Source organism: Chaetodon trifascialis, chromosome 11, assembly GCF_039877785.1.
Source record: "Chaetodon trifascialis isolate fChaTrf1 chromosome 11, fChaTrf1.hap1, whole genome shotgun sequence".
Lineage (NCBI taxonomy): Eukaryota > Metazoa > Chordata > Actinopteri > Chaetodontiformes > Chaetodontidae > Chaetodon > Chaetodon trifascialis.
The window spans coordinates 6,193,566-6,221,088 of record NC_092066.1 but is presented as its reverse complement, the minus strand read 5'-3'; the positions used below and the strand labels follow the sequence as shown (position 1 = coordinate 6,221,088).

The 27,523-nt window shown below is 45.3% G+C and overlaps 1 protein-coding gene across 7 annotated transcripts in view; it reads right to left on the bottom strand.

The window, feature by feature from the left end:
• Window positions 1-1,160: 1,160 nt before the first annotated feature.
• Window positions 1,161-27,523, bottom strand: part of LOC139338404 (microtubule cross-linking factor 1) — a 66,934-nt gene continuing 40,571 nt past the window's right edge. For 2 of the 7 annotated variants that reach the window (XM_070973368.1, XM_070973371.1), the window contains 10 exons: window positions 24,976-25,077; window positions 24,401-24,625; window positions 22,514-22,684; window positions 18,557-18,724; window positions 14,603-14,875; window positions 13,398-13,739; window positions 11,688-11,764; window positions 9,511-11,089; window positions 7,799-7,856; window positions 1,161-2,454 (listed from right to left, as the gene is read on the bottom strand). In XM_070973368.1, coding sequence (XP_070829469.1) covers window positions 7,818-7,856; window positions 9,511-11,089; window positions 11,688-11,764; window positions 13,398-13,739; window positions 14,603-14,875; window positions 18,557-18,724; window positions 22,514-22,684; window positions 24,401-24,625; window positions 24,976-25,077 — 2,976 coding nt within the window. In that variant the 3' untranslated portion in view covers window positions 1,161-2,454; window positions 7,799-7,817. Of the gene's footprint in view, window positions 2,455-3,277; window positions 3,305-7,798; window positions 7,857-8,362; window positions 9,328-9,510; window positions 11,090-11,687; window positions 11,765-13,397; window positions 13,740-14,602; window positions 14,876-18,556; window positions 18,725-22,513; window positions 22,685-24,400; window positions 24,626-24,975; window positions 25,078-27,523 lie in introns of those variants that run through there. The other 5 variants (XM_070973365.1, XM_070973367.1, XM_070973369.1 and 2 more) reach the window with 4 other exon arrangements.

Here is a 27,523-nt window from a genome sequence, read left to right as displayed (position 1 = left end):
GTGTTCACAAAGTGGTGAACCTCGCTCCATCCTCGCTTGTGAATGACTGAGCCTTTCCAGGACGCCCCTTTCATACCCAGTCATGATGCTATCACCTGTTACCAATCAACCTGTTTACCCGTGGAATGATCCAAACTGCTGCATCAGATTCAGAATAAGCAGATATTTACAAAAATCAATAAAGCTGATGATGGAAAACACTAAATGTATTGTCTTCGTTCTTTTTTCTACCACATTTCTACCTCTTCTGATTCACACCACACCGTTTCTGGAATCAGAGCTGTAGGAAAGAGGCTGTAAAAGGCGCTCTGACTTTGAGACTGGAGGTCTGCTACCAGCAGTCAAACCACGATCATCATCTTTTTCCCAACTTTAACCAGCAGTTTCACCCACCTAAACATAACCACACCTTAACCCTTGAGGTGACAGACTGGAAAACACTCACTGACCTTATTTTTGTCATTCAGGAAGGCTTTAACAAATAGTTTTTGGGGACGGAGCCGTCGTTAATGTTATTAGTAACAGCTGTGTGACAAGTCAAAATGTCTGCAGGTGTGGAGGAGAAGGCAAATTCCTCAAACTGTTGCACAGAAAAGCAGAAATATTACATAAAATAGCATTATATATAGATAAGAGGCTCTTTAAATGAGCTAGTCTGGGTTGTTATTACTGGCCTGTAACTTGCGTGACAAGCTGAGTAACATGAGTAAGGTGGCACATGTATGACCGTGATGCAAGAGGATTTGACTTCTGGGAGGACACAATCTTCTTATTCACATTCTGTGTGTGTGTCTGTCCCCCCTGACCCACTGTAATCCTGTGGTCTGCAACTGTAATCCACACACACACACACACACACACACACACACACACACACACACACACACACACACACACACACACACACACACACACACACACACACACACACACACACACACACACACACACACACACACGCAGTCAGGATCAGTCTCTGCCAAGAGCACAAACTCAGGTCTAATGAAAGAGCATGTAATCTATCATGAGCTGTATCTAACCTTTATTATGGAGAGATAAATATACAACATGACTGACACACACACACACACACACACACACACACACACACACACACACACACACACACACACACACACACACAGAGAGATAGGAGGAGGTCTTGTAAATACACATTCATGTTTATTACCATTTACTATTTACATAAGACTATAGATCATTAGACTTTTTGACATAGACTTTTCATTTAAAACATTCAGATTTTTTTCCCCACAATCCCTTTTTCCTGTCAAAAGAAAAAAGTTATTCATATCCAATAGTAACAACTGTACAAAGACAGCCCGGTAGGTACAATAATTTACTTAAAAATTCTTATTTCAGTCAATGCAAATCATGTGACAACAAAAACAACAGCTCAAGAGTTCCCATCACGACGTTTTTTATCTTTTTCCCCACAGCGGAGCCGAGTGATCACAAATGACTAGAGCTCATATGTACATGCACTAAAGTGCTAGTGTTCAAAAGGCATGCAAATATTTGACTGATATTTGTACAACTGCCTTCCAGTTATGCATAAGGTTATTCAGTTTGTCGTCGGCCGTCTTCTACACGTTCACGGAGCCAAACCTTCATCCCAACGTGAAAACAATCGACATTAGCATCAGAAATGACATCATGTGTCTCTGCTTCAGACCCGATGAAGCAGAGGTTGGTTGGTTTTTGTTTGTTTGCCTGTGTTGTCTTTCCTCTCCTTCAAGCTAAACAGAAAAGTCGAGGCTGGCAACGCAGAGATGGAGCTACGCTCCTCTCTGACCGACACGGGACGACGTAAAAGATGTTTTATGTAGAAAAAGAAAAGTGTAAACAGATGAGAAAAGAAGGTGTAAACTTCATACAAATGCAACAGCTGACCGACAGTTTTCACCTGAACAAAGGTTCAGAATGGAGACAAAAATCAACATATATGTATTAAATACATGTATACACACATGTGGGGCGATGAGTAACTCAAGCGTGTGCAGGCACCTCTTATGGAAATGTAGTTTATGTCTTTTCTTGATATTACAGTACATTCCAGGCTCTTCTGAAGAGAAGCTCTGGTTCCTCGATGGTCAGCTGGTGCTACTGGGTGGATCACGCCCCCCCCTTTAGGCTCCGTCTTTTGGGAGTCTCTAGATGTGGAGGGGGTTTCTGAGGTACTGGGTCTTTTAGGCTGAGGTGGAGGAGGGTGAGAGGAGGTAGAGGACGGCCTCACGCTGGCTCCTCGCCCTCCAGGATGGTCTTCCGGTGTCCCGGCGGCGGGAAGGTGAACCTCCTCTTCGAGCCCTCGCTCCACTTAGGGGAGGAGGAGGGGGAGCGGGCGGCCCAGCGTGAGGGGGGTCGGCGGTTGGCCGGGCGGGCCGGTCTCAGGAAGCAGGAGTCCAGGGGTGGAGCCACCGGAGAGCGAGGCAGGTCCTGCCAATGACAAGCAGGTGTCAGAGAGGGGGCGGGCTGGTCGGCCAGCAAAGAAACAGGAAGTGAACAGATTTAAAGTGAGAAACAGAAAGAAAGTGAGAGAAGAATGAGCAGGGCGAGATGTAGAAATGATGCAACCAAAAAAAACAGGGACTGATCTCCCACTTCAACCAAAAAAGAGCTGAGAAATGCATGAAAAAAGGACAAGAAAGACATTTTCTCATCTTTCTACAAGCATCACTTTGAACTGGAGGAGAACCTGTTTATGTGGTACACCTGCCCAATCTAAAGCTGCAGTAGATCCTGATGAGGAAGTGTCAACTGCTGTTTCCGAGGTCAAGAAGGAAGTGCCTGTCTACATCAACACTTTTGGTTGACAGGCTTTTTAGACATCTAGATCACATATATGAGCATTGTTTTAATGGAGTTTCACTGATGACGGCCTGCTGCACAACAGAAATTCAATATAAATCTACAAATTTTTCAAACAAATTTGATCATAATCACATTTACACCTTTCAACCAAATCAGTACTTCAGGGTGACTTAACATTTGAGGCTGCAGGGCCTGATTCCAGACGTCTAACGTTCTGTTCCCCTCATGTATGAAAGAGAGGGCCAGAAGATTAGAGACAGCTTTAAACAGATGCAGCGCCGGCAGCCCGCACGAAGGGGTGAAGAGCGATGGAGCGGCCGTGGGTGAAACTGAAGAAACAAACCTCAGAAAGTTCAGCAAACCAACTAAAAGCGGCGGGAAAATGAAGCAGTGAAGCCTCGCAGCGAGCGGTGTTTTAATTTCTCAGCCTCACCTAACTGGAACTTACCATCTGCTCAGGTAAGCATGGGGTCAGCTAAACAGGTGCAGGCGTGCAAATAATACACAAATAAAACAGTCATTTAGGGTTCCCTAGTTACTGCTGACACTGACATTTACCTGTGGACGCGCACGCACGCACCCACACACACACACACACACACACACACACACACACACACACACACACACACACACACACACACACACACACACACACACACACACACACACACACACACAAGCTTTCTCCATCTGTACTGCAGGACAGTTGCACCTGTCCCTCCACACCTTGACGGTGCTCAGTCACTCGCTGATTAGAGGAGCTAAGGATCTACTATTTGTGTAGCTGCTTAACTGGCGAAGCAGTGGAGTAAAAGAAATGATTTAACACAAGAATAATGTCGGGGAACAAGGCTGATGTTCATTTCATATCGTTTATTTCACCTCATTGAAGTTGGAATTACTCAGACTGTTCAGATAGCGGTGATATATTCCACTTGGCACCTATTAATGGAGAAATATCTGGAAACCAACAAGGTTGCCTCAAATCAGCCAAAATCCCTCGTTCAAAGTATTTAAAGCCACATTTTAATGGATATAAAGTTACACTGTCAATGCACACAACCTGCTCTGCAGCCACGACATGATGACATGTGGCATTTTGTGACATCTGAAGGAAGCAGCCTTTTCAAAATAAAGTTCAGAGAAACACCAGCACACAAACTGCAGCCTCAAAAATGACTGAATCAGCACTTTTCTGTCTGGTTCATACAGGTGTGCAAGAACACGCAAGCTGCTTCGGTGCCGTTTGCCCTGCTGGAGTCCCGGGTTACGTCCGAACATGGATGCAGTGTGTTCACATCCATTTATGTACGAGGCAAACACAGAGGTATGAGGCGTAAAGTCACACTGGCAGAGATGTATCACAGAGAATAATGCAAACACAGTGCTTATCAATCTGGTTCAAGGCTGCGTTTGCATATTCCTGCTGTGGTTTATACACAGATTAATGCTGAAATTACTTTTATGCATCTGTCCCCTGCATGAAAAAAGAAAAAGCGAGGAAAAGAGGACGATAAGACGAGAGGAAGGAGTCTGTGGGCGAGTCTCTTTCCCCCTCAGAACGATGTCGGAGTGTGACTGAGTGAACGATCACACCAGGACATCACACCACTGTCCTGGTTTATAAATAGCTCATCTCCAGGCGTTAGATTTCGGCTGAAGGATGGTGGGACACCGAGCTCGCAAAGCAACAATCTAGTTCTGCTAAAAATACACGGCATTGAGGCTGCGGTGGCGTGAGAGAGGATGAACTGAAGGAAAAAGGAGTCAGATGGATGAAAAGATGGATCCACCAGAGAGCGATGCGTTACACAAAGTCACAGAGACGGATGGGCGGCGTCTCCATCAATAAATAATTTGTTTGTGAACGTAAGCGATGGATTGTGTTCACACCGGAAACACACACAAGTGGTTGTTTAATGGGCGGCTTGTGGGTTAATACAAGATCCCCTCTGTGATGCTAATACATCAGATCACACCACGCCACGGATCATGCACCAGTAATGCGTACAGGAAGTCAGTGTGCAGGAGTGGCTACTGAGGACAGCAACGCACACAACTTCACATCAACCCTGACTTCTCAGTAGCTTCTACCTTAAAGGAGAAATCCACCTTAAAACACTCTGACACCGTTCAAACAGATCATGAGATCGCACCTGAGGGCACATTTTGTTTCTCACTGATAAATCAACATTGGAGTTATGCAAACAAATACAAAGACAAAATAAATGGAAATCATTATCAGGTCTGGTGAGTCTAGACTGACCATGAAGACAGGAAGAGCTCCGTTTCCTCACTGGCAGCACTAACACAGTAGGCCTGCTTTAAGATCGCCACAGTCGGGGCTGTACAGTACATCAGGGTGTGAAGTAAAAGCAGCAGCAGACTCTGTACAAATATCAGCAACGGCGACAGAAAGTTCAGATCTGCTGCGGCTTTTCTGCTTTCGTTGTGCAGAATTTAAAGTAGAGATACTGAATTGTATTCCATCCATCTGCAGGTTCATGGATATACTTTTTGTCACTTCAGGTACGCACGAATTATGCAGGGAAATGGTGAACAAGCAAGCGAATATGTGGCAAGACTTCAGTTTCAGAAAGAGCCCGCAGCATTTTACATCAAATTCACATCATCTTTCTCACAATAGCCATGTTTTCATTTTGTCTGTAAGTTTGACTTTTGCTTAAACAAATTCAAATAATGCTTTTTAGCTGCCGACTCTCAAATCTCAAAAGTTCTCCAAAGCCCTTGAGCTGATCAGCGAGGGGAGATCAAAATGAGACTCCTCGCTCCAGCCACCTCCCACATCTAAACACCAAAAGTTTTGATGCTTTTTTCTGCATATTTTGTGTCTAAATTTTGTGTAATGTCAGAAATCGCTAACTGAATAACAAGCAGGCGAGGGAGGTTGAGGAAAAGCAGAAAACTAAATACCTGCTCTCTTCATAAACAATCGCTGACAGGCTGTAATGTGTTGTATAACAGTGTTAAAGTATCCGATGGTGGATTTTTCCTTCAAGCATGCAAAATGAACCAGAGTGACCAGTTAATATCCACCGGGCCTCAAACACAACCCCGACAGGTAACAGAGTATAGAAAGTGATGAGTGTTAGCAGCTGTCTTCTTCAGTTAGTCTTTGGAGGACTTGTTAGTGTGAGAGGACATGGCTAAGGGGAACTGTAAGAGGGAAAAGGAAAGAAAACACTGTGTGGACAAAAGAGTGAAAAAAGTAAAACATCACAAGAAAACGCCACAGTCCATCCAGTCGCACACATGGTGACACAAAGAGAAGGACCTGGTAGAAACACAGTGTTAGCATAATCCAGATAAAGCCATACAGGTCCCAAAAGACAACAAACAACCTGCGCCGAGGAATGAGCCGTCCAAGAGTCGTCTTTCTCTGAGTCGTGTTTACTGGTTCATAGCTTTTATGATCAGTAATCAAGACACAATCTGGTGACTCTGTGAGTCACGTGAGCTGAGTTTGTTTTAAAGGACCATACCGGCGGTTTTGCAGGATCTATTGCATTAATTGCAAATTAAAACAGGTTTCATTTCTTTTCTGTGTGGTATGACAATCAACTTGCTGAAACTCGAAAGCTGCTTTAGATTCACGCTCTAGAACAGTTAAGGTTTCAGGTTTTTGTCAAAGTAACGTTGCTAAAATGTTAATTTAGTGCACTGAGGTGGAATTATACTGAAAATTCAACCTTTTAATGACTTTAAGTGCTCACTGGAAAATCCCACATCACAGTTTTGATCACAAGAAACTCAGATTCACATTGATGTTAGCTTATTGTTTGTCTTTTGGGTTTGTCTCTAAGAACTAGCCACCTTGCGCTAGCTAGCAATGAACATTTACACGTCAGCTCAGGTAACACTAGCTGGCTAATGTCAACGTTAGCTATGTTTCTTTTTTAAATCAACTTTCTGTCCACAGTTATTTAGTTACCCTGAGTTTTAGCTTAATCTAAGCAAGAAGCCTGAAAAAGCATTTGACAATAACTTGCGCTAAAGCTAATGTTACCTCACATTTTTCCAACTATTCTTTTTAAAATTGTGTGCGACTTTCTGGTGCTAGGCTAACATTAGCTAACTACATGATGTCAAATCAGAAATATTTTTTACAAACAGATGATAGCTGTGCTTGAAATATAGTCAACTGTAGCATGTTTGCTATTCAGTAGTGTTGTTTAGCTTGTTCGCCAGCATTTAGCTTACATCGCACATTGTAAAAACAAAAATAATTAGATGCATAAAGATTAGTGTCCAAAATTGACTGTCACATATTATTGTCTTCCAGGTTTGCCTGTAGGGACTAGACATGGCTAATGTAAGCAGTCTATGTTTGCTAGTCGTCAGCTAAGCTAGTGCATGTGGGCTATTGCTAGCTGTGCTTTTTGACTCTATAAAGTAATGAACTGTGAGTGAGTTGATGGTTTCAGATGCTGCTGTCGACATAGTTTATGAAGCTGTCCTGTCAACATTTCTCACATTTCTGGCTCTCACTGAAACCCGACTTCATAAATGTTTGCTGTAATTGATTACTCATCTCACGCTAGTGTCCCAAAGTTGATTTTCATACCAATATTACTGGTGGGATATTTGATTTAAATCATTATTCTACAAATGTATGGTATGGCATTGGAAAACAGTAGATGTGATTTATGGTTAATGGACTAAAACATGCAAAAACACTATTATGGTCCTTTAAAAAAACAGATGATCTATACTAAAACTGAGCATGCGTGCATTAACACGAAGAAACAGATGGATGGCCGTCGCACAACTTTTGACACCACTCCGATGGCTTCACACACTGTCACTCTGCTGTCCTGTGAAGCATGCATTAATGAAGAGAGTGAAGAAGGGGGGAGGTCTGCGGGGCGTGAGGTGAGAGGTCCGTGTGGCTTGTGAACCCACCGCCAAAGGTCGTAGAGGAAGAGGAGGAGGAAGAGGAACTTACATCACGGAGACAAGCAGAGTTAGAGTCCCCAAGGAGTTGTTAGTATGACAGTGTGGTTCTGGATCGGAGCACAGCGGACAGGGAGGAGGAGGAGGAGGAGGAGGAGGAGGAGGAGGGAGAGATAAAGCCCAGAGGGGAGGAGAGAGGGGGGAGGAGGAGGAGGAGGAGGAGGAGGGAAGATAGAGCGGGAAATGTTAATCGGTAAAATCGGGCAAAGAGGAAAATAAGTCTGGCATATCAAAGGCAGAGAGGTTGACCAGGAGTAATAAGGTGGCTGATATCAGCCTGCAGACCACAAACAGACAGCAGTAAACACACACCCATTCGCTTTAGACCTGGAAAAAACACGAGGGGAACTGGGACGCTGACCCTGACGCAGATGCAGGCAGGCCAGTCACACAGCGCTGGAGATAACCAGATATTCTATGTGAACGGCTGAATAGAGCTGAGTTGGGTGATGTGACGCAGGCGGCTAGCTGCAGCTAACAGAAGTACCTTGATTTTACAGGTATTTCAGTGCTGCTCGTCCTCACACTGATGTTTCAGTTTGGTACATTTCAAAAGTTTTCCTTTCCTTATGAGATCCATATCCAGGTCTGCGTTACAATATTCACACTTTGCTTCCTGAAGGACAGTCCCAATCCATTACTTTGGTCAGTTCAAGCTGTGACCATCATCCACTGAAGTCACAGCATCATTTAACGAATGACTGGAGGAGACACACACTCCGCTATCTTCCATAAAATCCCATATCGGACTGTAATCTCTCCCTGTTCTGCAGATCAGCGAACAGCAGCTGGTGAAACCCTGATGTTAGTGGCCATACTAATCACCATATGTGGGATTATGTTGCTTACTGTTCATGTTATCATTTCACATATACAGTACGTGTTTGGTACATTGTTTTAATGTACAGCTTTAGCACTGCGTGACCTACTTTTTGGAAATTTTAATCTGTGTCTGCAAATAAGAGGCGTGCCAGCACATACAGTAAAGTGGATGCATTTCTCTGTCTGTTTCATCTTTTAGACATGAGCAGAAAGATGGTTTCCTGTCTGCCATTTATTGTTGCCACAGGTCAGCTGAATGGGTGGTGACACGTGTCCGACCGACGTGTCCGTGCGCTGATTTCACAAGTAAAAGTTTCGCTTTTCTTGGTTTGTTTTGCTACAGGGAAGATCAAATCGCTCCAAAAACAGGAGCTATTTAAATTGCGGTTGAGGATTTAATTGGAGAGTGCTGATAATGACGAATTATGTAACTACGATCCCACTTAGATCATTACTGTGAGATCATTCATTTCATTTCTTGTTATCAGGCACATAGATCAGGTTTCGGTCGGGCCTCAGTGAAAGTGAAAGCAAAGAAATAAAAGCCACATTACAAGAAAGTCACTACAGTGAAGAAGAAAGTACAGATGATGAAGAAACCTTAAAGAGTGTCTATATACAGAAATGAAGGAAAGCTCAGTATTATTGAAGAGGGTCAAATATTTTGACATTACCATTGCATCAGTCAGTGCTTTCGATCTGAGAAAAGAGCATTAACATTTTAGTGATATTGTAACGTGACTGATAGGCTTTTTAAAGTTTGTCTTCAACCATTACAAGGAACAATCCCAGGCAAAGTCATAAATATCTCTGTGTCATAAAACACGGGCCCCAGATCAAATGAATGATGAAGCGGTGAATCCAGTGCGCCTGTATATTTACCTCCATACATCCAGACTGTCCTCTGTCTGAGTCGGCCTGCCTGCTGCTGTCTCTGCTGTGGCTGCTCTGTCCTCCAGCCTGCAGCCTCCTCTCCTCTCTAAAGCCCTGCTCCTGCAGCTTCTTATTAAGGATGCGGGCTGCGTTTTCAGCCAGCGTGTAGCCCGGCGGGGCCGACAGGTCCTGCCGTATGCTCACCACCTCTGGGTTTTTGTCCCCCTGCGTCTCCACTATCAGCTGCACGGGGCTGGGCGAGCGCCCGCGAGCCGTCCGCAAGCACTCCTGCACGTTCCTGGGGTCGGTGGCGAGGGCCCCTTGAGCGGGGCTGGGCTCTGCGGTGGAGGGAGGGGTGGGGCGGGAGCGACTGGGGGACTTGTTGAACTTCTGCATGGACTCGTAGGCCACTGGGGTGTGGTCGATGATGTTGAAGAGGCTGGAGAGGCCGTCGTTGATGGTAGTGTGGACGGGGCTGTCGCGTGTGGTGGTGGAGCGGGCCCACGCCGACTCGCTGTTGCCCTTCTGCGGTGTGGTGGGGGTGGGAGCACGGCTGGTGTTGGGTAGATCAGCCTTGTTGGACGTGGACAGTTTGCGTTGGAGCTTGGGCGAGCCGTACTTTGGCGAGCAGCAGGGTCGCTCAAACTTGCTCTGGACGACGGGAGAGTACTGAACCTTCCTCACGCTGCGTGACGGGGAAGATATAGGCGTGCCGCCGCCTTTCGGGGTGAGGCAGCGGTGGGGGCTGCTGGTCAGGTTCCTCAGCAGGTCCGTTTGCAGGCCCACACTGATAGTCTGGGTGGTCTGAGTGCCTCGCGTGGTGAATCCGTTGGTCTGGCAGGCAGTGTCCCTCACGGCGGGCCCTGGCGGAGAGCGGATGGCGTTCCTCACAGAGATTGCCACCTCCTTCATGTCGTCACTCATGTTTCTGGAGAGCTGAAGCTCCAGAGAGGAGGTGTAGCCCACTGTGGGACAGATAGGAGACTGGTTGGGTGAAGTCCTCAATCCCCCACCGTCCAGAAGCCCACATGCCCACCGCCCACTGCTGAACACCTCTTCTGCCCCGCTGGCTCCCACCCCAGCCTCTCCTCTGCCCCTGGCTTTGGTCCCTTTGGCGTACAGGAAGTCCGGGTCTTGGGCAGTAGGATGCTCAGCTGCCCCAGATCTGGTGGGGCTATGGAGGATGTGAACCCCACAATGCTCCACTCCCACCCCTGCTGCCCCTGCTCCATTGCCCCTCAGCGGGGACTTGTGGCAGTGCTCAGGGCTGCTCAGGGTGCTGGTGGTCAGGGTGGCGCTGGTGGTGAGGAACCAGGAAGCTGGCTGGAATGGATCAAGAACGGGCTCCCCTCCCCGGGCCTCTGGGTTTTTTTCTGTCCACGCTTCCCGGGCGGGACCCGGGCCAGAGGTGGATGATGGGAAGTCCCAGCCCTTATTGTTGAACTCCTCAATGTACTTGAGGTCGTCCGGGGACAGAGGCGGGGTGACGTCGTCTTGGCCTTGGTCACCATGGCGAGTCTTGTCAGGCAGGAACGGCGAGCTGTCCATCAACCTCTGGAAGTCACTCATGGAGCACACTGACTTGGCTCTGCACAGGACACACACACACACACACACACACACACACACACACACACACACACACACACACACACACACACACACACACACACACACACACACACACACGCACAGTTAATTTCAGAGTTCATTAATATCAACCTCTGCTGCCACACTGAAACCAAACATCACCAGTCATGATATCACCTCCTTTATGTTCCTGCTGCACAAAAAGTTTCTCGTGTATTGTCTGTCGTATTTCGTGTGTATGTCTTTTAAAAATCAACTTACTGCCTTTAAATGTTTTAACTCTGAATTATTTAACGACACAGTGCTCTGGATCACTTCCTAAGAGAAACTTTCAAAGAAAAGTCACCGGGGGGAAACTCACTGTCACTTCAAGTAACAGTTCATAGAATCAACAGCCGATCTCTGCGGGGATCAATGTGTATGTATGAGCAACAAAAATGCAGCAGGAAGCTGAATAATCCACCACCAGTCAGACCACTTGGTGGCGATGCATTTACTATTGACATCTATGAAAATGCATCAGCTTTTAAAGAATAATTTGACTGTTAAAACTCTCTTTGAACTCAGTCTGACTCGGAGCCTCGTCATGAGGTTACCTGAGCAGACTCCCGCCGCCCATCTCCTCCTCTGGGTACTCGGTATCACCTTCTCTCTCCGAAATCTCATTTAGAGCCTGAAACGCAACAGACAGAACAATCGTATCATGAGGCAGTAAAAGAATGGCAGCAGCATATTTTGAAAAGAGTGAATATCTACCACTGAAGAACAGGGAAATCTATAAGAAAACAACATTAAGATCAGTTGTGCTCGCTCTTTGGATCATTTTAGCACCACAGTTTAAAGAGGATTTAATGTGAGAGACAGATTTTCATCCACCTCCAATTGTAATATACTTTTAATTTACTCCTTAAAGTCTTACTTGAAGTTAATAGCTTCTCAAGATCTCAAGATACTTCAACTTACTTTGGTAAAGCAGGCAATGAAAATCAAATGAAGAGATGAACCAGTTACTTGTATGCTACACACACAATCAGTAATGAGGATACTTCTCTCAGTGTGAAGGCTCTGTTCCAAAGGGTCTATTTTAAATTAGACTTTGCGTTTAGATAGATTTCTATGAAAGAGGAGAATCTTCCACCTGAGCTCCTAAGACCTGGTTTTCTCCACAGGGGAACATTTTATGTTTACTCTGGGCTGTGAAGTCCTTCAAGGACAGTAAATTCAGTTGGAGTGTTGAGATGGAGAGACATAAAATGTTTATTTTCTATTGTCTATTAGCTTTTGTCTTTATGTGACCTTTTTATTTTTCTAACTTTTTTTTTAGGTCTGGCCAGCAGCTCTACAGCTCAGTTTGTTTCTCAGTCCACAGAAATTTACCTGCGTATTTGCAGCCACGTCTGTCGCCCTCTGAGGCTGAAACTTGGCGTGAAGGTCAAGTGTGTGTGTGCGTATGTATGTGTGTGTATGTGAGTGAGTGTGAAGGTGTGTGTTTGTGTTCATACAAACTGGCTAAAAGGGGTGTGGCACTTAGAGCGGCCAATCACAAAAAAGGCGTGTAACTTCCAATTGGATTCACGGACATTTTGTTGAAAAGTTGGTCATGAGCCAAATGACAGCTGATTATCAGGTAACACCATGTGAGTGTGTGTGTGTGTGTGTGTGTGTGTGTGTGTGTGAATGCACGGATGCGTGCACATATGTGGTCGCAGCTACTGCGAATCTGCACTTGCTGTTCATTTTATTGAGCTGTTTGAGGGCTTCAGCTGATGAAACTGTCAATAGTTATCAACTAATCCACCAATTATTGTCATGACTAATGATTTTGTCTATGAAATGTCACAGAAACTGCCTTTACCTTCATTACATAATGGCAATGTGCAATACATTACAGTCTAAAACCCAAAGATGATAACTTTACTTTCACGTCTGACTAAGAAAAGACGAAGACGAAGAGTCGACAGACTGCTTCGTGCTCGCAGCTCTCCGAGGCTCTGCAGCACAGCTTTGAGCTAAATGCTAACAGCAGCCTGCTAACATTCTGACAATGATGTTTAGCAGGTGTAATGTTTGCCATGTTTGCCACCTTAAATTACAGTGTTAGCATGCTAACACTTGCCAATTAGCACTAAACACAAAATACAGCTGGTGCTAATGGTAATGTCATTAGTTTTACAGTATTTGGCCTTAAACCCATGAAAGTTTTGACCTGACGAACAGATCACAAAAATGACTGCAGTTCATCCTGAAGGAGAACATGGAACATTTATGTGCTAAAGCACGACATGCTTATCTGGTGCTTGTGTTACCTCCTTCATGCAGGGGAACCTCTTCTCGCTCTCCAGCCTGGACGGTGATGGGACCTCCAGGCCACTGAGGGGGTCCAGAGACAGCGCGTCCAGGAACAGGTTCTCCGTGGGGCCTTTCAGCCTCATCGCGGCCCCCTGCTCCTCCAGCATGGCCTCAGAGTCAGAGTGGGAGCGCATGGGGGGGACGGGGACAGGGGTGGACATACAGGGGGAGCGTGGGGAGCGAGGTGACCGGGGGGCGTTGCGGGGACTGTCCTGAGGGGAAAACACACCCCTGTGGCCCGAGCCGCCATCTTTGGCGTCTATGCTCTCGCCTCGCCGGGTGTTCAGCTCTCTCTGCATCTGCACAAAGAGTGACATACGAGTATGAGGAGCCCATCGTGGTGACTGGGGTTAAGTGGCTTGCGTGAGGCTCAGGGTTAAAGGAGAACAGCCGCATCTCTCGGTCCGAGCAGTTGTCGACTTGTGCTTTATCGTTTGCTGCAACATCGCTGAATAATGCATCTCTGCTTCCTGCTCTGTCTCTATTCAACGGTGCATCAGCATTTTTTTAACTGTAAAACTGATCCAGAGTGTGTTCCCGTTATTATTCCAGCCCCTGCTTTATATGTTAATACTCTGACGCTCATCTCATATTAAACCAGTGCTTGTTCCTGCCTCCTGCCCCGAACATCACACACTAGCGAGGTGAGACGCTGCAGTTCGTCTAATTAAATCTCACAAAGGACATCAATTATTCAGTAATCCTCTGTATTTTTTTTATCGCCTTGGGTGCTTTGTCACTGCTTCTCGTATCTGCTCGAGCACAAACAGCCCCATGCATCGCTTAACAAGGAAAGGCATCAGATTTTTAGCTGTGCAGTATTTTTCTGTGAAGTTTGTGAGTGTTTCATATACTGCAGCTACAGACGGCTTTTATTATCCATTGTTCTGTTGATTACGTTTGTTAATCGTCTGCAAATAAAATGTGAACATAGTCAAAAACTGTGATTAAAAAAAACCCATCAGCAAGTGAAATTTTAGATGGTGCCTTTAAATGACTTGTTTTGGCTCATTTCCAGTGATATCAATACTCCACCCTCTCACTCCTTCTTCTCTTTATCCTTTCCCCTCCTCTCATCCCTGCCTGACCCCGACCTTCCTCTTCTTGTTTCTACTTAAACTCTCCTTCCTCCTCTCTCCTTCCACCTCCTCCCTTCCCTCACCCTCTCCATCTTGCGGTGGAGCTCCCTCATGCTGCCGTCCCACTCCTGCCGCTCCCGGTCGAAGCGCTCCAGCAGTTCGGCCCTCTCGCGGCCCCACCTCTTCTCTCCGTGCTGCAGCTTCCAGCGGAGGTCCAGGGAGGTGCTGTGGCTCTCGGCCAGCAGACGCCGGTGCTCCTTGCGCTCCTGGTTCAAGGCCCACTCGGGGTCTCTGGCGAGTTCCCCTTCGCCTCCCTGCGCTTCGCCTCGCACCATGCCATGCGCCTCCTCCTCCAGCTGGTCGAAGAGCAAAGACACAGCAGTGGTTGGGTTAATTAGTCATTATTCAATAGTTATTATTCTGTACAGTACATATACGGAGAAATAATGACGATTAAGGCAAAGAAAAACAGCAGGTGCGTGAAAAAGATTCAACTTAAAGGATCAGTTCACCAAAAATACAACACAATTTTTATTGGAACTACTTTTTCCTGAAGAAATAGTCCCTAGAAAACAGCAACAAGGACACTAGTGAGATGTTAAAGATGCTGCTGTTGAATTACTAACTGCAGTTTTGAAATTCTGTGCAATTCTTAAGATCAAATAAAACCAAAACTCCTGTATCTGCATAAGGCTGAAGGTACGCAAGAACATCTGAGCCTCTGCTAAAAAGAGCCTCGACAAACTTGTTCTGGTCTGTTTTTGTTGCCGTCCACCCTGAAATCAATACAGCTGTGTCTGAGATACTGCACATGACCTGCAGACAACAACCTTTGGCTCTTCTGATCTTTACCTTTTGATCTATTATCTGTCTTTTGGTTTAATTAAGTTATGTTGAATGTTCACAGCACTACAGAAAAATAAACTAGTGTCAAAGCAGATTAGATCAGGAACGAAGAAAGTGCTGCTTATTGTGAACAAATTAATTAAAAGCAAATCACTGAGAGACAAACAGCTGAAACAAACAGGACAACAAATGAAAAAGTCTGTGAAGATCAGTTCCTGACGTCCTGGATCGTATTTCAGCGTCAACACCAGAAGTGGAAGACGTATTCAGATCCTTCACTGGAGTAAAAGCACTCATACCACAAATGAGTATTCAAGAATAAAAGTATTATCAGCAAATAAGGTTAAAGAATTAAAAGTGACAGTACTCATTGTGCAGTAAAATGTCAGTGTTTTCTATCATATCTCTTGTTTTTGTATTGATATTACTGCTGTTTTAATGCGTGTGTTGAATTTTCCTGGTGGAAATGTTGAAGGTTGAGCTCATTTTAACTCCTTCACAAACTGTTAAGGAGTAGACGGCTAGTTTAAGCTACAGCGATTCATCATCTTCTATAAGATGCTGGATAATAAAGTCAACTTTTCATGAGAAAACGCCTGTTTTCAGCTTTGTGATGACGCATTTCGCAGCTGATCCGAGAGGCTTAGAGTTAGAGTTTATTTATTTTCAGAAACAGGAGAAGTTTTCTGGATCTGAACAGTAACTAGTATCTGAATCTGTCAGACAAATGTAGGGGAGTAAAAAGTACAACGTGTTCCTCAGATGCAGAGTATAAAGTAAGTATAAAGTTGCACAAAATGGAAATCTTCATGTAAAGTACAAATACATCAGATTCGTACTTTATGCACTGCACTTGAGTAAATGTACTTAGTTACAATCCTTCACCGGCCAGCACACGCACGCACGCACGCACGCACGCACGCACGCACGCACGCACGCACGCACGCACGCACGCACGCACGCACAGAGCTGCTCTCAGTCTAAATTTCTCAGTGTTTGTTTTGTAGCCGACAAGGACGCACGGTTCAGACGTGAGCGAGAGCTGCAATCCTAATTTCATATTTCACACCACTCGCTGGTGAGGGGACGTGAACCGAGGATTCGGATGCACTGCGGAAATCTTCAAAGTTGCAGGGCGACAGAGCGAAGCCACTCTGGAAGCTTCTCTTCTCCGGGCAGAACGCAGCTTTGTAATCTTCTGACGGGCTTTGATCCCTCCACATAATGGTCCAGACCAGCGTCTGTGGTACTGGAGCTGTGTGAAGAGCGAGTCAAGGCTGTCTTTAAACGTCAGCTTACATAACTCCATTCATAAATGTTTGTCTTGTAGACTTTTATATGGGGGTTTTAAACTGATTACACACTGCAGAGGATAACGTGCAGTAATAGCTGCTGACTGAATGGCGAGAGCCGAGATGTAAGACATTATAAATATAGACAGTTATTTAGGAGACTTCACACTGGGACCAAACCAGAGAACGAAACATGAGCCAGCCGGAGCAGCGACGCTAATATCTGGCGACAAAAATACTCACTACTCATATCCACATATAAATACACAGGTGAGGGTAATCTCCAGTTCTGCTCTGCTCTGCTGGACTGTGTAATAATCACGGATAAAAAAGCCGGCGGCTCGGAGGAATACTCCCGACGTCTTAATCAGGATGAAGCACGGTGAAGAATTCAACATTATCAGAGGAAACTAAGCACATTAGTTCTCCTTGAGGCCCTCGGCGACCTCTGCTCTGAGGAAGGATATGAACCATGCGCTCGCCGTAAAGAGCAGGAGCCTCCTGTAACTCCAACTGCCTAATTGGCTCCAAAAGCTGAAGCTCATCAGATAAAGCTGAGAAAAGACGCTGATCTCTGGTCTCAAATTTTATCTTCCGACGCTGTGGTCAAGAAACAACATGTTCAATATCCTCAAATTGATTCTAAGCTTTGTTTTCTTCTTCCCCACACTGCTGGCTTCCAGTCCCCGCCGTGCTCTGCCTCTCAGAGGGGAAAGAAAATCTGGAGCTTAAATCAGACACGGCAGACGACGAGGCCTCCGACGGCGATGCCAATCTGTACCGCAAAACAACGCGCATTCGATATCCCTCTGAGCACACCGGCAGATAGATTCACTTCCTCTCGCGGCAAACGAAAGCAGCAGACATACAGTCTGATGTCCACTGCCAATATAACAACGGCACAGCAGCAGTCTATACATGGAAAGGTGTGTAACTCTGACATCACTCTGTGTAGAATTTCCTATTTTCCCACAGTGCTGACGCCCCATGAACGTGACCTGGGGACACTGAGACGAGTGGGCTGAAAGCAACGCATGCGACTGCACCAAATGGTCTCAGACTGCTGTTAACAGGTGGTAACGTGAGCAGGGTTATTCAACAATTAAACAAGTATCACTGCACAAACTTTGCAGAGCTGCAACATCCTGTCTCACTATATTATAAACTTAAAACTCCTTGTGTGTTTTCATGGTGTGTTTCTGCTCTTTTGGCCTGAGTGTGAGTTTTAGCGTCCCACTGTAAATGTTGTTTTACACAAACAGCATCAGAGACAAAGAACGCTTCACTGTAATTTCAAATTTAAATATTTTTGATATTGACATAAACTCATCTCTCGGACGCCTCCGCATGAAGTGACTGGTACCAGCTTTCATGTGCTCCTATCAGTGGAGATGAACACAGCCTGCTCTTAATCTACAAAGTATTTACACTCCCATTAGGAATATAAAAGAGTGCTTTCGCAGCTGTTTTGAGGTCGGTAAGAAACGCTTAGAGGCATATCAAACAATTAGGCACAGTGCTGAATTAATTAGTTTGCACAATGACAGAATATACCCATTACATAGCGCCAAGGAAGTGATTCATCATTTTTTGTCTTATCAGAAGCTGTCCTTCCGCTTTTAATTTAATTATTGAGGGCTGTGTGATATGGACTAATACACAACTGCTGCTCTTTCAAAATGACACTGATTGGCCCAGGAGGGGAGGCTGAAACGACGGGTCGGAAAACACAAAGATTTGTTGTTTTCGACTTGTTGGCGGTTTGACCTGAGTGGGAATTCACCCGTGGAGAAGGCAACATGTTCACTGTCGCCTTGCTGCTTCCTGAATGCACCACTAGTTCGCTACGCCAGACTGTGTCCTGTCCCTTTAAGGTGGGCGCTGAGACGCCATCTGTACCTGGGCGACCTGGCACTTCATCTCTGCCCACTTGACCTCCCAGGCGGCTTTGTCATTGGCGTAGGACTGCTGCAGTTGGCACCGCCGCGTCTCCTCCTCTTGCAGCTCCTCCCGAAACTCCTCCAGCAGCGTCCGCAGGGCCTGCAGCACCTGCCGGTTCTCCCCAAACTGCGCACAGGGAATTGAGAGGAAAAACATCAGTGTGAACACAGTTAAGGAAGGTTAAACCAGCACACACTCAGACACACCTAAACATGGCACGTTCAGCCGGTTCTGTCCTTATCTCGATGTCTCGTGTTTTTATCTGCTCTGTTGTCCTTTGTTTCTCTTTAAAGGCCTTCAGGACAAACCTGCTTTCTAAGTGCTCTATAAATCAATTTGACTTGAACTTCTCCATCATGTTTCATATCTCTCGTCTTGTTTTTTTAAACCCTCGTCCTTTCCCACCTGCCCTTGCATGACTCCCACCATTAAAGAATTAAAACGTGCGTATGGAGGGGTGTAGAAAGAAAGATGCTCTCAAAAATCCGAACTGAAATGAAGTGAAATCCCTTGAGAACCTTGCAGCAATTAAAGCTGCAACAAAAACCTGTTGATGACGACTTATTTCAGTCCAACTGTGATGCAGGGGGTTTGAGGAAGCTTCGACATTGAAGATCCACATTTGGGTTTCTAACGGCTTCGGGCAGTATGAGTAAACGACATGGGCTGGGTCACAGAGAAGAGAACAGCGTGTTATTCCTGGGGTGTCTGCTCAGAGAGCTGTTTGCCTCTGGTGGTCCTGCTGTAGACAGTCTTCAGGTCTTGGCAGGAGGCAGTGAAGCACAAAGGAGTCTGGAGTAAAACTTCACCTCGAGGTATCACTACAGCGCCGCCGGCTCTGCCAGCCGAGGCTGAGAACACGATATAAGCTCAGGTGCGAAAAGGCCAGTGTGCTTCAAAACAGTCTAAATATAACAGGAAATACATGTAAGTGGAGCTCACTTGGGTTTTCTTTTATGAGGGCAGATACAACCACACCATTATTCTGAGCGTTCTACTGTTGTGTATCTAAATACACATCCTACGAGTGGCTATAAATCTTTATATCGAGGCCTTTTACTATATTTATCATTTCAGGTCCTGTGTAATATCCATGTTTGCACTGAATTACCCACTGAAGCAGCTCAATCTTTGCACTACAGGAGAAAGCAAGACTCTCATTGGCTATTGTTGGCAATATAAATGAAATGAAAGATCTTAATTGGTCAAGCCAGGGGTCAATCATAAGGTCAGATTGAGGCGGCCATCTTGAGACCAACATGTGGCCTATGTTTGCAGGCTTACTGAGGAGGATTAGCACACTGCTAATTTGCAGAGCTAATTTGAAAAGATAAAACAGATTTTTGAGTTTTGGACTAAATATTTTACTGAACTGCCAACGACCCGCTTACCACCTGTAGTATGGCTCAGCAGCTAACTAGCTCCACTGACTCCACCAATGTTTGTTAGGTAGCAGCAGCAAAGACATTCAGGCTTTGTTTGACACGTGGAACAGAAAGGTGACTGAAAATGAAGAACTGGACTGGTTTACATTAATAAGAGTCTTAAACACCTGGACCACCAGAATCAGCCTTCTTCTTCTTTGGTGTTTTATGGAGGTTAGCATCGATACGTCTTAAACTATCGCCACCTACTGGACTGTAGTAGCTTGCCCATTCACAGCGTCCATCCAAAGTGATCCCACTCACGACACTGTCCATCCTACACCCTGATCCAATCGTCTGAGTTGGTGTAAATCCTCCCCTCAGTGTGGTGTCAAGAGCTTTTTCAGATCCGTCCACTACATCCAGGAATCTCCTGGCGGCATAAAGCACCACCATAATTCTTCCTGACCTCCTCTGTAATTCACAGTTTATCACCATGCCAATAAATGCCAAAAATCACCTTCTTGTCCATACAGATGTTCTCCTCAGACCCATTTCTCTCTCAGACAGCCTCACCCTGCAGCACACACAGTGAAGATACACTCACTCTGGCAGTTCCCCTTCCAGCGAGCCGTCTTCTGTGAGCGTTGTATTAAAGCTCAAAATACTCGTCAAAATAGTTCATTAGCACCAAATGGTCGAAAGGTCCACAGCGTCCCTTTCATCTAAAATTTCCAACTTGGGCACCAAGTGGTTACATCGAAAAAAGACACCGTGCAGACAACATCAGGCAGATTCCACCCAATGATTGGGCTGAAGGCAGCACAGACAAAAACTGAGAAAATTCATCTACTGCAACTATTAAGGAGCAGCAGTCAGCATCCGCGAGCTTTGGCAAGATGCAGTGAGTATGCTTAATAATTCACATGCATGTCTGTTGATATGGGAGGAAACTCGTGTGCCACCCGGCTAAAAACATCTCTGATGAATTCAAATTTCCATTCTAAGTGTTGTTCTAGATATTTCAAGCTGATCTGAGAACTGTGATGCCACTGTGAAGACGTCGCTGAGCCGTTTGGAGTCACTGAGCAGAGTGAGCTGCACTGAATGAGATGAAAGTTCACAACCACTGTGGGAAAAGTCTCATCATCTCATCCACAGTGTTCACAGTATTTATATATACTTCAGCAGTGTCACACATTGGCAGTACCAGAGCGGATGAATCAGGATTTTTCCCTCACTGTTGCCAGACAGAATCATGTCCAAGTCTTGACTGAAAACTTTCAATGACCTCTTTATGGCCGAACATATCATTATCTCACCGTGGCTGCAGGAATCATCAGCTGTGCTCTGCTCTGCTGTAGTAGCCATGTGTGCTTACTAAAGCAAGACCGCATTTCTGCTCTCATGCATAAAGCTTAATATAGTCTACTGGGCACGCTTGTTAAGACTGCTCGCAGAGTAAAGCCACGACGTCAGATCGCTGTACGAACCATTTTCAAGATGTCGTGGAAAAATCAAAACATTAGACAAAGTAGAGCACTTAGGGCTGTTTAATAATGCATCCAAGCCAAAACGCTTACATACTTTCTTTAGTTTTATAGAGGGACAAAGTGGCTGTCAGACGTGCCGAAAGCAGATCTGAACACACGCTATGTGTGAGTGAAACATCGTCCTCTGAAACGCTGGACAGAAGCAGGAACACAGCTCCTTTTGTCTCCTTTGCATGTGACTGAGAGTCCATGTTTTTGTTTGAACAATGAGCCTAAAACCGGGTGTACTCAAAATAATTAGTGCCTCAAACTGGTTATCTAGGCCAGAATTCTCATCTGCATAGCATGCCAAACAGCTCCAACGAGCGGCTGCCAAACGTTCATTTGAACACAATTAAAATGAATGAGGAAAATAATGAAAGGCTACGACTAATGTCCAAACTCTCAATACAACAATTTACAATTTAACAGAACTTCATACTAGTTCAGTTTATTTATATACATGTATGTCGCTGTATAACAGTCTTCTCTTGTAAATAGTGTTTTTTTAATTGTATTTTAGTATTTTTTCCCTATTTTAATATATTTTTTGTCTTATACATTTTCGATGTGTCTAGTATGAAGTGTTAAATCCTGTATTTTGAAATGACAACATGGCTTAATAATAATAAGAGTAATCTCTGAGCGCTGTAACATTGCTGTTAGAGAAAAGGAGGGAGTAGTGGACTGGGCAGATTTTTAAAAATACTGTAAATTTAATGGGAGGTTTGTACGACGTTTTGAGGGAATGCCATCAGTCGCTACTGTAATGCAAACCTGTGAGCGTCCCTGCAGCTGTGCCACATTTTAAACTTCAAGATCAATTTATCTAAAAACCGGCAGCCAGGAAATGAAGCGTCTGCTCCACAAAATATCTTACAAATGTGAAGAACTCTGGAGGGATGACCTGCACATGCCGGCCGCTTTCTCAACATGCCATAGGTTCAGGTTCAGGTGAGTTTATCTGCATGAAGGCTTCTAGATCACAACACCGCTGATCACCTTAGACTTGCAAGTACCTGTCTTTGATGCTGCAGGTGTCGATCAGGTGACGGCAGAGGGATGATGGGCCCGGTGTCGGGGACGTCCCCCGGGGTTTGTGGCAAACACAGTCTGTCGTCTCGATCCGACTCTCCCTCCGCCTGCTCCATAATCACTCCCAACTCTGGGATGCCCTCCAACTTCTCGAACTGGAACAGATGATGCAGCCATGAAAAGCCTGTGTTTTCATTCATGAGCTCGTTTTTTTCCTGTTCCAACATGGTCTGCTTCAGGCTCACAGTGGCTGAGCCCTTCCCAGCATGCATTGGGCAGAAGGCAGAGAAGCACCCTGGATGCGTCTCCAGTCTTTTACCAGCATGGGGCCAATACACACCAACAACCTGTCACATTCATTCAGACCTGTGGGCCAGTACAGTCACACAGCAGGATTTTATTCATCTGTACACTAACTGGATGCTCCCTGTAAGACTCTGCTAAGCTGCTCCTCGTTTGTCTAAATGTTACATGTGAGGTAAAAGTCTGTAGAGAAGGGAATTATGGGAAAAATCTGCAGGAGGAGCAGAGTGAAATCACTCTTTCCTAAAGCTGAAGCGCTGAACTGTAACATGATCTAACCGAACTATGATGGTGTCTTCATGTGATGAAGAGCTAGACGTACTGTAACGCCTGCGACTGTGTGCTTTAGAGGTTTTGGATCATCTGAGACATCAGGCGACGGCTTTAGGACTCGCTCGTAGGCTGGCCTTCTCACTCATTAGAGCAGATTTATGAAGCCTTTCTTGGAAAACAGCCAGAACTCTTCCACAGTAGACAAACTGACTGATTTACTACGAAGAGTGTCTCATCCTGGAGGTTCCCAAAGCAGAGCTCTGAGTGAATAAACTGCAGCAGAAAATAATGAACCTTAACTTGTTCTTGTGTGTGTGCGATTTTATGATTTCAGATTTCGTCTGCAATTAACATCAGAGCGCTATGGCTCCGTAATGACTCCATGAAAGTCTGCAGTATGGCAGACTTACAAGTTTCAAAACATCGACAAGTAGACTTCTAGAGGCACTGAACCCTTGCAGACAAATCAGGAACGAGCATCAATTTGTCAGAGTCGTTCTTTCTTGTTTCCACCGGGTTCGTAGAACTGAGAGGCCCTTTGAAACTGTAACCGTGATTAAAAATAAACCCGACTTGAGAAAATGTTCTGTTGGGATTCAATGTCAAGTCAAGGATGTGCGGTAAATATCCAGCAAGGTACACGTGGGCTCCTCACTGCTGCACCATCTGTAGGCGCAAATTAGGTTTCACGACGACGTACTGCATGATTAAACTGATGAGTCAGCACAGCATCAAGAGACATGAAATTCATTTCAATCTAAGCAATATAGAATTGCATGAAAAGCGCCCTGAAGAACAAAATTACACAGCAAACCACGAAAGCAGTTTGCTGGGTATAAACTGGAGGAACTGGGTTGACAGTGTGAGCAGTGATACTCAGCACAGGTGAGAAAAGAGCAGCAATTACAGGAATTCAGAGGAAAACACTTCATCGTGCCGGCCAAAGTGCTCCGTGCTCTCTGGGGAGGTGCTGTGCAGAGACACGAACGCTCATCGTGCGAATATTCCCCCAAAAGCAAAACCAGCAAAACACGAATCCCACAGATTACGAGTTTAATCAACCAGGAGCTCGAGAGTGAAGCATCGAACGCGAATGAACAAGATGAGCACCAAACGGAGTCGCTCGATCAACCAGACTATCACTCAGTCCTGCAGACGTTCCTGCATCCTGGTGGGAGTGATTCAGGATGAGTCACTGCATGCTGCCATTTTCGCCATCTTGTTCCGGATGATTGACTCAAAGAACAACCTGATGTGGTGTGTGGGTGACCCCACCTATCGAACCCAGGACTCACCTCGGGGTGCACGGGTTCCTCTCCGGAGCCGTCCTTGCGGCCAAGCCTCCAGTGCATAAGGATCCACCTGAGCTTCATGTAGAAGATGATGGTGTTGCGTCTGAAGAGTCGGACCTCTTGTTGCAGCATGGCTCTCTCCTGAGACCAGGGCACCTCGTGAGTCTGGAGTCCCTGCAGCTCCAGAGCTCCGCGCTGGGCCTCCAGACGCAAACGCTCGTCTTCCTGCTGTTGGACAGATTGAAGAAAAGACTGATTCACACAGTCAGTAGCAGATATGTGAGCATCTTGTTCCTCTTGATATGTGGCCTCACACAGTTTTTGGTCATTCTGATGGTTTGAAAGGGGCTTTACCAGGAATTTATCTGTCAATGTTCAAAATATTAACATAGTTTTTAATATTTTAGCCCAAAAGGATGTTAAAGCTGAAAACTTTCCCCTCTCTCTGCTGACGACACTTAATTAAAATTATGTTCAAGCGTCAGCAAAGACTGCAGAGCAGGCGAGGTGAGGCGCGATTCCTCTGTTCCTTCGTCATAAAGTCTTCAAACATGGCGTGACTGACTGCATTACTGTACCTGAGGCAGAGACACGACAGCCTCCCGCTCCTCCGTCGCCGCTCGCAGCCTTCGTTCGTGATCCAGACGAAACTGGATGTCGGACGCAGGCGTGTCCCGGAGCTGAACCCACAACAGCACAGAGCACAGTTACTTCACCGACACTTTGGACAAATTCCACCACATGTTGATAATTCGATATCGCTCTGTTTGTCTCTCTGTAAAGCTTTATTTGGTCATCACACAAAATCACAAGGATTTGTGTGTGAGACGCTTGATTATATTTGTTCTCCTTAATTTCCACTGAAAAACAAAAATTCACTGAGCGGGGCTGAAAAACCTCAAACGAGATCTGACTTTCACACAAGCGGAGACCCATTCTGCTCCTCTCCTGTAACGTCTCAGGAGATGATTAAAATTTAACGCCGCACATTTTGAGCTTGATTACATATTTCTTCATCGGGCAACATCAAAGCTTTTTGATCAAACCTCAAACAAAGTTTATCAGCCTTGAAGTTATGGCCCAACTTTGTGGGAAATATGATTGATTGATTGCGTGTCTGTCCGTTAAATATGAGGCTGGAGCCAGCAGCCAGTTAGCTTAGCTTAGCATAGAGAGTGGAAACAGAGGGAAACAGCTAGCCTGATTCTGTCCAACCAACACATCTAAAAACTGAGGTGTGAAGACAACTTCCTGGAGTCTTAATACCACTGTGAGGTTGCTTTGCAACCAGTTTAGACCTGTTTCCAGTCTTTGTGCTAAGCTAAGCTAATTGCCTGTTGACTGCAGCTTCATAATTAATGTAGAAATATGAGAGCGGTATCGATCATTTCATCTAACTCTAAAGCGAATAAGCGTATTTCTCCGAATGTCAAACTCCTACCTTTTATTGAATTATCAAAAGATAACTGTTAACCTGTAGTGAATGAATGAGCTGCACAACACTGACGAGTTCACTGCAGTTCAAAAACAGGGTTTCTATCTCCAAAATATTAACATTACTAACATGTTACTGGTAAATAATCAATCTTCGGTGTCAAATACAGCAGCCACATTAGGAAGTGAATGCGTGTGAGGTTTGATTTGATTACTGCGGGTGGAAAAATGCTCATAGGGAAATGAGATGCTTATGTTTATGGTTTTGGATGTAATGATTCTTCTTCAGCTCGTTGACAAGACATTGCTGTCTGTCCTTATGAAAAAACTCAAAGTGCAGCCTCTGACAATTTGGAAATTGCGGCGGCTTATAATGCGATTTCCTTAGTCTATCCTGCGTGCTGGCGTTCTGCAGCCTCCAACAGTAAGTTGAGCTGTTCAGTGTGTACTGACCCTGGATCACCTCCCTGTCAGCCCAATGTCAAATGCAAATCACACAGGCCGACAGTGCAGTGCTAATCCTGCCATATCCAAGCTGCTTTCCCATTCATTCATTTCACCTCGCAGATTACACTGCGGCAGAGAGCACCGGGACACAAAGAAATCCACACGAAAGTGCTATAACTGTAACTGTAAGAGCAATGTGTCACATCACCGCTGCCAGTACTCTGCGTTACATAACAGCCAGCAATTTCTCTATGAACACAAAGCATGAGGCAGCGATTATGAATCAGCGTCCTGCTTTTACACAGCCGGTTTATTGAACAGCCGAGTCACCGAAGGGTTTAACAGATCTGAGCTGATGTGTGCGGCACACTCGCCTCTTTGATTGCGCTCTTTGATTTTCTCAGTGTGCTGTTTAAAGCGTGCTGTGACACTTCTGTGTAAGCTGCACTTTTACATACGTTTAATTTGCTGAGTCGAGTCATGACAGCGCACTCGGCGGTGATGAGCCGGTGCCAGAGGGCTTCGCTACCGAGTGTGCTGTGTGCAGACTCAGCCGTGATCCACTGAGTGCATGCATACGTCTAAAGATCAATATGCTGTAGCTGTGCATGGCTGCTGTCTCACACTGTTTAAGAGGGCAACAGACTGTCGACCAGCAGATGTATTTTTCACATAAACGAGCTAAACTTTCAGAACTTTGGAAGACTTTGCAACCTACTTCCTGCTGGTTTCTTCAAAGGAAGTAACTCAATCACAAAATGTCCAGGGGCACATGGTACGAATTTAAAAAGCAATAAAATGATGTTAAACCAAAAGAGTAAATAAAATAAAGATCAGTGGCCGTAGGAGTGGATATTTAGTGTGAAAGTAGAGTGACTGAATGAAGTGAGAAGTGTTCAGCATCAAAAAGTGACCGTGGCTGGAGTGTCACTAGACATGCTGGACTGAGCGGCCTTCTGAAAATTTGATCCCCTGTACTTCAAAATCAGCCAAATTTACAGTGCATTGTGCTCGGAAACACTTCATATGTTGTGGCTGAGATGTGAGAAGGCTCATAGTTATATATTTGGAAGTACATTAGATAAATGCTTCCATCTTTTTTCATTTTTTCTTCAGCAAATAAACTGTAAAGCTCAGTATTTCTTGCCGTGGTGCACTGATTCCCAGGCCAACAGACACTCCAAAAACAAAACCCAGAAGCTCCAAATCCTTTTATTTTTCAGTCCAGAGACTCTCATTCTGTGC